Source organism: Tachysurus vachellii, chromosome 1, assembly GCF_030014155.1.
Source record: "Tachysurus vachellii isolate PV-2020 chromosome 1, HZAU_Pvac_v1, whole genome shotgun sequence".
NCBI lineage: Eukaryota > Metazoa > Chordata > Actinopteri > Siluriformes > Bagridae > Tachysurus > Tachysurus vachellii.
In genome coordinates, this window is record NC_083460.1 from 1661954 (window position 1) to 1676953 (window position 15000).

Consider the following 15000-nt stretch of genomic DNA (forward strand, 5'->3'; position numbering starts at 1 on the left):
ATCGACACCCTGTAATCTGAAAAAGCCTTAAAACCCTGCAGATTGGATTAGGCGAAAATCGAAAGGGGGAAAAAAAACATTCAATTAAGTTAAACATTAGCAAGATATCTTGTTGAATCTGATCTAGCTGAAAGGTACTTGCGTCTTTTACGCTAATCTTCGTTTCCTGTCTGTAGAGAGTCAGGTCGTGTCAGTGCTCTTTTAAAGGTGGGACTTTTGCGTGTGATAAAATTGTAGAAAGAACCAGACGAGCAACCGACTGTCCCATCATGCAGCTTGATACAACACAACTCAACGTAGCTTCCGTCATACAGCACTGTGTGAAACAGGGCATCTGTGTCCTACGATGTTACTTAAGTTAATGTTAAGCGTTACTCTGCGTCTAGACGCTAAGTAACTGGTCACAGTATTTGTCCTGTCGTATTGAAGTGGCAAGGTTGTAACTAAAAGGTAAGTAAACCTGGGTGAACTTTTACAAGGAATTAGTTAGATCCATGAGCTAGAGTTTACAATAGAATTACCCAGGTAACTATCCACTCTCGCATCACTCTCGCATCACTCTCGCAGCGCTAAATATCCAGACATCTCACTCGGTTCTTTCGGTTATGCTTTCCAGTACGACGGGTACCGCCCCGTTTCTCCATCCCACCCAGTGATCAGGAGGTGATGCCAGGGGGCAGCACCAACCTGACCTGTGTCGCTGTTGGAGCCCCGATGCCCTACGTCAAGTGGATGACTGGAGAAACCGAGCTCACCAAAGAAGAGGAAATGCCCATAGGACGCAACGTTCTGGAACTTACCAACATCCGAAAGTCGGCTAACTACACCTGCGTGGCCATGTCTTCTCTGGGAATGATCGAAGCCACGGCGCAAGTTACAGTCAAAGGTAAGGTTCAAGCTTTTACTCCTTAATGACCCTCCGTTTCAACAAGCAGCAGAGGAACTGCAGTCATTCCTGTTCCGTGGTAACCTTGGTAGTTATGTTGCCTGGATGCACATATAATAGGCCTTTTCACTGATGCTATCTTCAGTTCAAACGGTAAACTTTTCAAAAGAACTGCAAGAAAGAAAGTGTTTAGCACAAGACGCCATTCTGTAGAGAGAAAGTCTGTAGCCTCGCAACAGTCTACACTTTTAGACCAGCTGACTAAAGTCACGGTCGGAACGAATAGAATAAAAGAATTTGCTTCTTATATCTTTTTATTTCTTGAACTTTACTAATTTTGGTTTGAAAAACTCAAACGAGAGACGAAACATCTAATTAAATTAATTGGAATTTTGGAAATATTCCAAATTGGAAACTTGACGTCTTGACTGATTTAATTGTAAGTAGAACTTTAATTGATTATTTCATTGAGTAACACAAAAACATAATAAACATTATTATGCTTGTAATAAACATATTAAACTTAATAGCTGTAATAAACATATTTTCCTATGATTGCTGTAAAATGAAAGCATCCCCCCCCCACCCTTCTAAAAAAGTCCCAATCAAAATGTAAAATGAAGCATTTTTTCTCAAGTGAGTGTGTGTTAAAGTGAGTGTGTGTTTCTCAAGTGAGTGTGTGTTAGTGTGTGTTTGAATGTAGAATAAGGTCATGCAGAATAAGGCATTAATATGTGCTTAATAAGTACTAATAAACAGACAATATTCTATTAATATTCATGCTAATAGTTAAATGACCCTAAAATAAAGTGTTACTGTGCATGTTATGGAAGAACACGAGTACCTGCAGGGGGTTTGGCCTCAATGGCCCTCCAGTAAGCAGTGTGCTGTGTGCAAGTGACCGAGGAACGCAGGGTACAAATTCAACTTAAATTGCATTAAATCTTGTTGTTTTAAACACAATTATGTACATTTAAGTTCCTTGTTATAGGAAACTCTAGTTTTTTAAAAAATTCCCAGTTAATTCCCATATATTCCAGTTAATTCCCATATATTCCCGTTAATTCCCATGGAAAGTTTCCAGCCTTGAAAATTCCCGGAATTTTGCAACCCTACTGTTGGCTGACTGTTTGTTTCTCTAAAGAAGCTGTTTGTATTTAAAGCTTTCTCCTCCCAGTCAGGTAGATTGTCCTAAACGGATGTCCCTCCACATCAGGCCCTGGTTTTGACTTTACCTCTAGGTTCCGTCCAGTCAGAGAGACCGTCCCTCTGTCGTTCTCTAGCATTAATGATCTTAAGGGACTTTGGAAAGCTCACTGGAGAGAACAGCAGGCTTCAGCTTTTTGCCCTTTTGATGATTCAGAGCTTGTATTTGCCCACAGCGAACGTGCAGATTGAGCTTGAGTGTGTTTCAGTCCCAACAGACACAAGGACTCGCGTTAGCAACCGCTAACTCTATTGATTGCACTTTACACTTCGGCAATCAATAATGGCTCAGAAAGTGTCACAGGCGTTTATCTCCAGGCTGGTCACAAGTCTTAATGACACGAGGATGTGTGTTCCTGACTTGCTCACCTGCCCTTTTTACTTGTACTGTCTCTCTCTCTCTCTCTCTCTCTCTCTCTCTCTCTCTCTCTCGGATACATAGCGATCCAGTCGAGCTGAGCTATACTTCTTACTTGCTTTGCGATGGTTCAGTCTCTGACAGTCAATAAAATTGATTCAGCATAAGTTTCAGTGGCCAAGCGAGGTACCTGGTGAGGAATACGAAGTGACACTTGCTGTGTGACGATTGTACGTTTACCGCCTGGTTTTATCGTTATTTACAATATTTCCGTCGTGTCATTTGCACGGTTACGTACTTTACACATGGTTGCGTACTTAAGACGTTAGCACGTAGCTGCAATGCAATAGAAAAGAGTAGGAAATATATTTAAATATAAATTAAATATCTTTCAGAAGCGATCTGGAAATCATTGTGATTCGCTTAATAGCTAGCTGATGTGTCGCTGCTAGTACGTAAGGAAATTGTCTTTGTAGTTTTGTAGTGCACTAGTCGGCAACGTAAATTGGACACATTACAAGGAACAAGGTCAACATCCTGGTGAGCAAAGGATTATCTTTTTCATCATGACATTTTTAGTGTTATTGTAAAGTTTTTATCTGCCCTCCATCTCCTTAGCTCTTCCCAAACCCCCCACATCTCTGACTGTAACTGAAACGACGGCCACAAGTGTCACCCTGACGTGGGATTCTGGGAACCCGGAACCCGTGTCCTACTACATGATCCAGTACCGCTCCAAAGCTTCTGACAGCAGCTACCAGGAAGTGGACGGTGTTGCAACAACACGCTACAGCATCGGCGGGTTGAGTCCGTACTCAGAGTACGAGTTCCGCATAATGGCGGTGAACAACATTGGGCGTGGTCCACCAAGTGATGCTGTAGAGACTCGCACTAGCGAACAGGCACCTTCGTCTCCTCCGTTGCACGTGCAGGCACGTATGCTGAGCTCCAGCACCATGCTGGTGCAGTGGGAACCTCCAGAAGAACCCAACGGACAGATTCGCGGATATCGCATCTATTACACAACCGATCCGGACATGCAGCTCAGCGCCTGGCTGAAGCACAACACTGACGACAGCAGACTGACCACGATCTCTGGATTAACCACCAACGTCACCTACAGTCTTCGTGTCCTGGGCTTCACTTCTGTAGGAGACGGACCGCCGTCTGATGTCCTGCAGGTCAAAACGCAACAAGGAGGTTTGTTAAGATCAACTTTTATTTATATAAATAACCAACCAAATAGCCAACCAACACAACTAACCGTACCTCACCTAACCTTGCTTACCTTCCCTTGGGCTCCTTCCCCATTTTGGTAAAGAAATGTAAGCTTCTGCCAGTCAAAAGAATGTTGTTTCGTGTCAATGATGTTTTTATAGTACATGGAGAACCTGTTGAACCTCAGTGAACTAAAAACCAGGTTCAGATTTTAAAAAGCTTTTTGTTTTGTTTGTCGTTTTTTTTCCTTTGCTGTGGCTCAGAGAGTCTCAGCTTTTTATAGACTGAGAAACAGAAATAAACACAGTGAGGATCTGGGACTAGTTTTGGTGTGTGTGTGTGTGTGTGTGTGTGTGTGTGTGTGTGTGTGGCGTATAAAGTTCAAAGCTTGCTGAAGTGATTCATCCTGCAGTGACACAAGCGAGATTTGTCTGTGCTGCAGATTGAATAAATATGTGTTTACTAAAGTAAGAGACACGGAATAAAAAAACACATAACAGAAAAATGGAGAAGAGTGAAAATATGTTCATGTGTCAGGGAGCGTTCGGTGAAGGTCTGTTTGCTTTTACAGGGCTAATGGACGTCTGTCACTTCTAAAGTCACTTGTGTCGTTTCAGGTCTTTCACCAAATCGTCTGTTAGTTACTTTTACAAAAAAGTATAAAGTCACGAGCTACATAACCTCCTTCCTATTTCTATAATAATATTGGGGTCAGTTGTGATCGACGTAGTTAGCTACAACTTTCTGCTACAATTTTTTTTTTGTTTGTAAATTTTGTGGTGGGGGTCACGGTGGCTTAGTGATTAGCACGTTGGCCTCACACCTCCAGGGTTGGGGGTTCGATTCCCACCTCCGCCTTGTGTGTGTGGAGTTTGCATGTTCTCCCCGTGCCTTGGGGGTTTCCTCCGGGTACTCCGGTTTCCTCCCCCGGTCCAAAGACATGCATGGTAGGTTGATTGGCATCTCTGGAAAATTGTCCGCAGTGTGTGAGTGAATGAGTGTGTGTGTGTGTGCCCTGTGATGGGTTGGCACTCCATCCAGGGTGTATCCTGCCTTGATGCCCGATGACGCCTGAGATCCCCGTGACCTGAGGTAGTTCGGATAAGCGGTAGAAGATGAATGAATGAAATTTTGTCGTCGGGACATAAACCGCTTATTAATACACAAGTGCTTAGTAAATTGTCTTGGTCCTGTTTTCCAAGATGGCCACCTACCATTATAATGATCCAGGATTTGTGTTGGATTCAAGTTCTGTTCATGTTTCTAGAACTGGACATGGGTTTGAGGTATAAAAGACTTGAGGACTAAAGCTAAGCTCTCTGGGGAATTAGGCTAGTTTTGTAGCACAACCCAAGACGTGGACTTGATGCACCGTAATCAGGTTTGTTTTTTAACCTCCTTTCTTTCCTGTGCATTCTTCAGTCCCTGCACAGCCTTCTGGATTCGAGGCCGAAGCCGAACTGGACACCAGGATTATGCTGAAGTGGATTTTACCTGTTCAGGAGCCCATCACTAAGTACGAGCTACATTACTGGGAGGCCAGTTCAGATAATAAGGTACGGAAACGTTGCTCGATTTTGCGCAGTAACTAAACTTCTTATCGTTTTATGTGTCCTGTTATTGGGCTCCATGCAGGAGGTTACTGTATGACAGCGTGTAATTCAGGGCCACTGCTGACAATTAAAGATAGTCCAATGTGACGTTTTTGGGTCACGGCCCGAGGGCAAACGTCCGCGGGTCGTTTTCAGAGTTTGAGTTCTGTAGATTGTTGTTTGGCTTTAAAAAAGAAAGGACATCGTAATCGACGCCCGCTGACAACAGACCTGCAAAAACAAGACTTGGCAAAAATTCACATGCCATGTGGAGGAGACGTGGGTAAAATCGGCCCATGTCGAGAGCAGATGCCTTTTGAACGCTCTGATCGTTCTCTGTTCCGGTTGTAGCTAAAATGTGACTGTAGACTGTAGGGGTGTGAAAAAAAATTAGATATCAGCATGACAACAAAGCGGATAAAACTAAACTCCAAATGCGTGTGCTGCTAATGGGTTTTAGGTGCAGTGTATGGCACTGAACACATTATTACGCATGACATGATGGTTCCACCAAAAAGCAGAACGAATTAAAGTAATCTAAAGTAATCTGGTGTTATGGGGCTTATAGTTGCATAAGTCAACCTGATTGGCTGTTATCTATTGGCACAGGTTCACTTTTTTAATTTATGACCATATTCTGATATGAATATGCAAATTCAGAAATAAATACACTATGTACCCAATGCATTTTTTTTTGTCCCCTTTTTTTTCTGAGTAAACAATGCTGCTGTATGCTTCATTTGCATACACAATCCTGATTGGCTGATATTTAATGATGCAAAAACATTTTTATAACGTAATCTTAACATCATTTTATTAATATTCAAATTAGAAATCATGTCACTAGGATTCTTTACCCCTGTCCGTAACCCCAGGTGAACTGATGGAATGAATACGTGCAATTCTTTTGCATACTTGAACCTGATTGGCTGTTATATGTTATGATGCAATAAGACTCCCTAACGGTCATTCGTGTATATACCAGTTTTTATTACTGTTATATTTTATGATGGCGGAATAGGGATGTCTGTGAGAAGTGAATAAAGGTGAAAAAACAGAGTTTGGTGTTTTTTTTTGCAGCTCAGTGTCACCTTCAACACGGCCGGGTCATACGCTGTGGAAGGCCTGAAGCCAGACACTCTGTATATGTTCTCCCTCGCCGCTCGCTCTGAAATGGGCCTGGGGGTCTTCACCAAGCCCATCGAAGCCAGGACCGCTCAGTCCAGTGAGTGCTCTTTCTCTTTCCTCCTGTTCTATCAGTGCTAACCTAAAAAAGAAAAGAAAGAAATCATCCTGCTGCTCAGGGACAGCTGTAGATTTCTCTCTCCTTTTTCCGTTTCTCTCCTCCTGCCTCTGCTATAAATTATCCCTCTTTCCTGAGCGAGAGAATTCCTCTTGTGCCTTGACAAGGGCAGAAGGGACAATATAATGCATTCTTGTCATTATTATTTTCTTTGGGGTTAAAACAGTTAACAAGGATCCTGTAATTTTACCCTGTTAGTTTAACAACCAGCACAGAAAAGAAACGTCCAGAATATTCTGTCGGTACGAGACTTAAATGCAACCCTTTTTTTTAATAAATCGTTAAACACAAGGTCAACATCGTCCGTGCGACGACGATCGTTCTTCTTTCTCACTGTCCACGAAGCACGTGCGAAACCCTCGAGCCGAACCCGGACGGCGAAAGCACATCTGAAAAAACGTCCGCATGGTGTCACTGCTCCTGTCTCTCGCTCATCATTCAGCGCTAAAATAAAACGCTCTCTGATCATCTGTCAGAACCGCGTCCTGCTCCGTAAATATCTCAGCTGCAGCTGCGGAGCTTCTGTAGCGCGCTGACATAAAGACGAGCGTGAAAGCAGTGAGAACGGATGACAGATGGACAGATCGCCGTGTCATGGCGGCTTCGGCGGCGTTAGAGTGCTGTCGTTTTTTGAAGGTCCTACAGGATCTTTTGACAACATTTGTGCTAATTAAAGAAAAAATAAATAAATAACAGTCCAAAACCCTGAGCATCTCAATCCTGGCATTAAAACCCCGGTGAACGGGTTGCCAGATTATCCAGGATTTCAGTTACATTCGCGGTTCATTTAAGGAATAAATATTTATCTTTTTGAATGAAAAAAAAAAACGCCGACACTGGAGACTCCTTCCGTATGTGTTTGATCCATAAACACCTTCTTATTTAAAGAAAACTTCACCATATCAACTCAATGTGAATGAAACGATTCAAGAACTTTCGCCCAATCAGAATCCAGAATTTAATAACCGATCATTAAAAACACACAAACTTCCACAACACACCATTATAAATGTTTTTATTGATACAAACAGAATGTAAGACTATAAAACAACACTGATACGTACTGAGACTTCAGTCTCTGGTTCTTTAAAGCTTCATTCCCTTTTTTTTTTCTCTTATACATCCTTTTCTCATTATTTATTATTATCTTATATTTTTTTTGTATATGCCTTTTGTTTATGTTGATGTTCAGCACTGAGCACTAATTTATATTGTAGTTATTATTATTATTTGTTGTTGTTGTTGTTGTTGTTGTCTATGTTTTTTTTTTTTTTCCTTTCATTTCTGGGCTGTGAAAAGTTAGCCAGATTCACCTGTAGATCATTTGGTCATTTAATTACATTTGGTCTTACACTAGGATTGCACACATAAAACACACACAGACACACACACACACACACAGACACACACACAGAGACAGACACACACACGCACAGACACACACACACACGCACACACACACAGACACACACATACTCACACACACATACACACACTCATGCACAAAACCTCACACACACACACACACACAGACACACACACACACAGACACACACACAGAGAGACACACAGACACACACACACAGAGACACACACACACACGCACAGAGAGACACAGACACACACACACACAGAGACACACACAGGCACACACACGCACAGAGAGACACACACACACACAGAGACACACACACACACACGCACACATAGACACAGAGACAAACACACACACATAGACACACACACACACATACAAACACTCACGCACACAACCACACACACCCACACAGACACACACAGACACACACACACACACACCCACACAGACACACACACACAGAGACACACACACAGGCACACACACGCACAGAGAGACACACACACACAGAGACACACACGCACACACACGCACAGACACACACAGACACAAACACACACACACACACAGAGACAGACACACACACGCACAGACACACACACACAGACACGCACACACACACACAGAAACACACACACATACGCACACACATACACACACTCACGCACAAAACCTCACACACACACACACAGACACACACACACACAGACACACACACAGAGAGACACACAGACACACACACACAGAGACACACACACACACGCACAGAGAGACACACACACACAGACACACACACAGAGACACACACACACACAGGCACACACACGCACAGAGAGACACACACACACAGAGACACACACACGCACACACACGCACAGACACACACAGACACAAACACACACACACAGAGACACACACACAGACACACACACGCACAGACACACGCACACACACACAGACACACACACATACTCACACACACATACACACACTCACGCACAAAACCTCACACACTCACAAACACACGCACACACATACACACACTCACGCACACATGCACACAACCACACACACACGCACACATAGACACAGAGACAAACACACACACATAGACTCACACGCACACACATACAAACACTCACGCACACAACCACACACACACCCACACAGACACACACAGACACACACACACACCCACACAGACACACACACACAGAGACACACACACACACACAGAGAGACACACACACAGACACACACACACAGAGACACACACACAGGCACACACACGCACAGAGAGACACACACACACACACAGAGACACACACACGCACAGACACACAGACACAAATACACACACACACAGAGACACACAGACACACACACGCACAGACACACACACAGACACACACACACAGACACACGCACACACACACAGACACACACACAGACACACACACACACACATACACACACTCACGCACAAAACCACACACACTCACACACACAAACACACGCACACACATACACACACTCACACACACATTCACACAACCACACACACACGCACACATAGACACAGAGACAAACACACACACAGACACACACGCACACACATACAAACACTCATGCACACAACCACACACACACACAAACAGACACACACACTCACAACCACACACACACAACCACACAGACACTCACACACACACACAACCACACACACACATATGCATCTCTCTTCACTTGGAAATCTGACAAACGCAAAAAGATGCTGTCTTTGAGCCAAAAAGCCGACATTCAAACATGCAAGAACACAAAACACTCGCACGCACACACACATACACACACACAAAGAAAAGAAAAGCAGGCCAATGATTGACAGATCCCTGTGTCATGATAAGCCCCATTTGTACTCGTTAAAAACATCTGAATATTCAAATTCAGTGAAACTAAGCTTGAAGAAGATGCAAGAAAAACCAAATTAAACACAGACTTTGTGGCTCCAGGCATGAAATCAGATCAGGTTTGTAATTTGACATCAGAAACGAAGACGACTCACTTCACGGGACTCGCAAACATCGTGCCATCTGTCGAAAGTAAATGTTATATTTGTACTTTTTTTAGTCAATTCAACTTTTTGTTCAACATGAATATGCTGTTGCTAGGCAACTGAGAAACTCGTACACTAAGCATAAGCTAGAGATGAATAAAGATATTGATTTAACACGCCATCACGCATTCAGACAATAGAAGTGTCCAGTGTCCATGGAAACCAGATAACACAATCTGCGATCTCAACATTTACCTCATTTACCAACATTTACCTATGAGCTGTAATTGCACTTAGCATTGATTTCTAACCAAACCTGAGAAACTTTCAGAATTGTTTCACTTTATGAAGTAGGACATAAAAAAAAAACATTGAACAATGATGAGAATTAGAACTTTCATGAGAAAGAACCTTTTGGAATAATTTACACGTTTTGTCTGATGCTTGTAGCCAAAGTTACTGTTCAATCCCATCACAGATCGGAACTGCACTGAGGCTTCCTAGTCTCTGGCTGTTCTGAGATTTGAACCCACCATCTTTTTGCTTGCTAGCTCCAAACCCTGACCACTAAGAATCTGGCTAGCCTCCAGCCTAGAAGTGTTGACCTTCTTCCTTATTTGACCTTAATTTGTTTTCATTTTGTTTGACACCCGTTCCGTTGCCTCGCCAGCACCCTCAGCTCCACCTCAGGACGTTCAGGTGCTCAGTCTGAGCTCTACCAGCATTAAGGTGAGTTGGGTTCCTCCACCTGCTGCCAGCAGGCACGGCGCTATCGTTCGCTACACTGTGAGCTACCGGGCGGTGAACGGCGAGGACACCGAGCGGCACGAAGTGACTGACATTGGAGCGGATGCCACCAGTGTTGTACTAGAGGGGTTGGGGAAGTGGACGGAGTATGTGGTTCGTGTGAGGGCTCACACTGATGTGGGGCCTGGACCTGAGAGCACACCAGTACGCATCAGAACCAACGAGGATGGTACGTCTTTAACGTCCTGAGGGAAAGAAGCCAAATTTCCGCAGGAATCTGCTCCTCATTTCCTGTTCCTGTTCTTTTTCATCCTAACTCTTGGGTGATCACTTTCCTATGAGGAAATTTCCATATTTTCATCCTTCTTGCCTTTGATCTTGTTGACCTCTAACCACACTAATGTATCTTCTTTAACCGCTTTAACTATACTACTAACTACACTCACGAGTGAACATTCATTTCTAGTCCTGCAAGCAACTGCATTATCAACAAAATTTGTTTTAAAGTTTATTTTAGATGCATGTGGTTACGACCCAAGGACCGTTAGAAGGATGTTTGATGTAGTGCAAAACATTATTTAAAAGCTCCTACTAGATAAAAACATCACCACACCCCAAACGAGGTCCGGAGCTCGCTTCATATTTTGAACGGAAATTTCTTTTGTCGAGTCTTGTGAGATTTGCAGAGTTCCCGTTGCACCAGATCTTCATCTTGTTATCAGTTATTTGTTCAGTCGGTAAGATTATCGTCTTCATGTTCCAAAGCAGGGGGCACGGTGTCTTAGTGGTTAGCACGTTCGCCTCACACCTCCAGGGTTGGGGGTTCGATTCCCGCCTCCACCTTGTGTGTGGAAATTGCATGTTCTCCCCGTGCCTCGGGGGTTTCCTCAGGGGACTCCGGTTTCCTCCCCCGGTCCAAAGACATGCATGGTAGGTTGATTGGCATCTCTGGAAAATTGTCCGTAGTGTGTGAGTGTGTGAGTGAATGAGAGAGTGTGTGTGTGTGTGCCCTGTGATGGGTTGGCACTCCGTCCAGGGTGTATCCTGCCTTGATGCCCGATGACGCCTGAGATAGGCACAGGCTCCCCGTGACCCGAGGTAGTTCGAATAAGCGGTAGAAGATGAATGAATGTTCCAAAGCACGGGTTGCGATTGATATGCAACGGACCCCACGGACATATCAAGCAGCTCTAAAACATGTCTTAACATGCTGTTACTGATGACACAACAGATTCCAAGGCAGATGACACTAGTGCAGAGGTCCCTGAATTAATGAACATCTGGTGATCGGGTTCCTCAGGCGTCAGCATTGGAAATCGAAGTGTATTCCGAGATTAGAGAACGATTGCTCTTTGTTCAGCGTGCTGGACTCTTGTTATATTGTTTTATAGACTTTTTCACAGTAGGAGACCGTAAGATGGCTAATGCTCCAATCTCGTCTTGATTTATGTCACAGTAAACACAGTTCATATAGGAATAATTACCGCCAAACCAAATTTGTCTGATAATGTCACATCCCACATCGGTTCATCAGAGATATCGCTTGCTGCTAAGGTCCATTGGAGCCAATCACAAGCCAGGGTTTGGTGAGTCGGTAAAATAGGTCATGCGGTCCATTTCTATACATATTTTACACTATAATATTTAAATTAGTTTCTCTAGAGGTTGGAATACAGCGTTGAGGAATCATTGGATTGTGGGTGACCTAAAGCCTTGAGGAGGCTTGTTGGACCAGAGGGTTAAGTTGCTGATAGATGTTGTAGCACATCGTGTGGTAATTTCTCATTAAGAAACACGGACGAACAGAAAATTCTAGCGGCTTCAGAACTAGTCATATGGAAGGTTTTTGCTTCTTGTCGATTGGTTGCCCTTTGACCTGTTTTGCCAAGTTGCCCTGACTCATCTAAAAGCCTCTAACTTCTACCTCTGTGATGTTTCTCTGAAAGTGCGGAGACGATCCGTCCGGGGTGAGCAGAACCTTTTTGTCTAAGACGGGATATAAGCATCTTTTCTGCAAACAACGAGCTCTTTGTCTCTAAATAACAGGATTTGCTTCGCTCTCCTGGACACACTAGGCTTTTCTCCCACACATAACCAAGCACTCTTTCACACACTGCTGTAAGGTTGAGGTTTTCTTCTACCCCTCCTTTTCTCCACCAGAAGACAGAGCTCTCTTTTTTTTCATTGCCAGTTTCTCTCTTTTACAGGTCATTTCTACTCCTTGTTGATTCTTTTCCTCTTTTGGCTTCAGGAGATCCCAGTCTTCTACTCCACCCTTTCCTTTCGCTCTCTTTCAAAGTCAGTTCATCCCCCTGTTCAGAACCTTTTTTTGGGTCATACTCGCTTTTCTTCGAGTGTCTCTGTTTCTCTCTCACTCACTTTCTCTTTTGTCACAAATTTAAGAGCGCTCCTTCTCCCCGATCCCACAAGGATGCCTTCTATAATTAATATACGTGAAGTTTTTCTTACCGTAATTAACAGGTTTTTCTACACATTTCCCCTCACTGTTCACTCTCCTTAATTCCCTTTGCTTCCTTTGAAGTTTCCTTTATAACCTGTGAACGTTTTGCTGGATCATCATATTACTTTTTAAAAAGCTTGATATAAATGGGCAAATTCTCCAAAGTCAAAACAATAATTGTCAGAATTGCCTCCAGGAACTGCATAAACATTTACTACACAGTAATTTAGCTCATGTAGCATGAGTAATGGTTTGTAAAGCGCAGATAGATGTCGAGACTTTGCAGGAGTAATTATTAAAATGAAAGTTGGGAACATGCTAATGTCTCGTCTAGCGTGATAACGATATTGTGTTTCATCGTCTCCGGATTATTTTGAGATCTCTATATCTTAGCTTAACATTCTTTATTCTTTTTTTTTTTATATAAACAAATCAGTTTTCATATTCGGTGTCCATTTTGAATGCTGTTTAATAGAAACAAAAACTTTGGTTATTTTAAACTTCAAAGTAAAGAGAGAAAAACAAAGAAGTGCTTCAGGGAAGAAGAAACTTGGCGAATCTGCTTGCTCGAGAAACTTAACTAAGATTGTGTTTGTGTGTGTGTGTGTGAGAGTTAGTTTGTGTGTGTGTGTGTGAGTTTGTTTGTGTGTGTCTGTTTGTTTTGTGTGTGTGTGAGTTAGTTTGTTTGTGTGGGTGTTTGTGTGTGTGTGTGTGTGTGTATGTGAGTTAGTTTGTTTGTGTGTGTGTGAGTTAGTATGTTTGTTTGTGTGTGTGTGTGTGAGTTTGTTTGTGTGTGTGTGTGAGTTAGTTTGTGTGTGTGTGAGAGTTTGTTTGTGTGTGGGTGAGAGTTTGTTTGTGTGTGTTTGTGTGTGGGTGTGTGTGTGAGTTTGTTTGTGTGTGTGTATGTGTGAGTTAGTTTGTTTGTGTGTGAGTTAATTTGTTTGTGTGTGTGAGAGAGTTTGTTTGTGTGTGGGTGTGTGTGTGTGAGTTTGTGTGTGTGTGTGAGTTAGTTTGTTTGTGTGTGTGAGTTAGTTTGTTTGTGTGTGTGTTAGTTTGTGTGTGTGTGTGTGTGTGTGTGTCAGAGTTAGTTTGTGTGTGTGAGTTAGTTTGTTTGTGTGTGTGTGTGAGTTAGTTTGTGTGTGTGTGTGAGAGTTAGTTTGTTTGTGTGTGTGAGTTAGTTTGTGTGTGTTAGTTTGTTTGTGTGTGTGTGTGTGTGTGTGTGTGTGTGTGTGTGTCTGCTTAAGGGAACATTAAAACGCTACTTTGTACAACAGAATAAATTTCCCCTCAGTATCAGTGCTCTGGGCCACATGCTAATTTTTGTCCTGTTTTTAGTGCCTTGCTTCTGAGATACAGGCTAAATTTCTCATTTTTATTGCCTAGTGCATCTGAGGGACGTCAAGCACTGGCTTTGTTTTTTTCTTCTTTACCCTGAGCTACAAAATATGCTTTAGTACCTGGCACCCTAAGGCACCTCTATATATATCTATAGTATTTCTTTTATTTCCCTTCGTATAAAAATTTGTAGAAAAATTCATTAATTAATTATTTTATTCCGTTAGTTGTTGTAAATTAATCTAGTTTCTTTAACAGATATAAAGGTACATTATAAGATTTATTACACTGTGCTATAAAAAGGTTTTACCATAAACTAACCTATAAATTAATCCCCAACAAGTAACATTTATTAAGATGGATTCTGTATATTCCCAGTGCCCGGAGCTCCTCCTCGTAAGCTGGAGGTTGAGGCTATAAACTCGACGGCTATCCGTGTGACGTGGAAGCCGCCGCTCTCTGT

At 42.8% G+C, this 15000-nt stretch overlaps 1 protein-coding gene across 3 annotated transcripts in view; it reads left to right on the forward strand.

Annotated features, from left to right (window-relative positions):
- Positions 1-15000, forward strand: part of ptprfb (protein tyrosine phosphatase receptor type Fb) — a 149471-nt gene that overhangs the window by 83662 nt on the left and 50809 nt on the right. For all 3 annotated transcript variants that reach the window (XM_060867166.1, XM_060867158.1, XM_060867175.1), the window contains exons 7-12: positions 617-886; positions 3069-3650; positions 5091-5224; positions 6341-6485; positions 10665-10970; positions 14916-15000. The exon at positions 14916-15000 is cut by the window's right edge and continues 109 nt beyond it. In XM_060867166.1, the coding sequence (XP_060723149.1) occupies positions 617-886; positions 3069-3650; positions 5091-5224; positions 6341-6485; positions 10665-10970; positions 14916-15000 (1522 nt within the window). The remainder of the gene's footprint in view (positions 1-616; positions 887-3068; positions 3651-5090; positions 5225-6340; positions 6486-10664; positions 10971-14915) is intronic.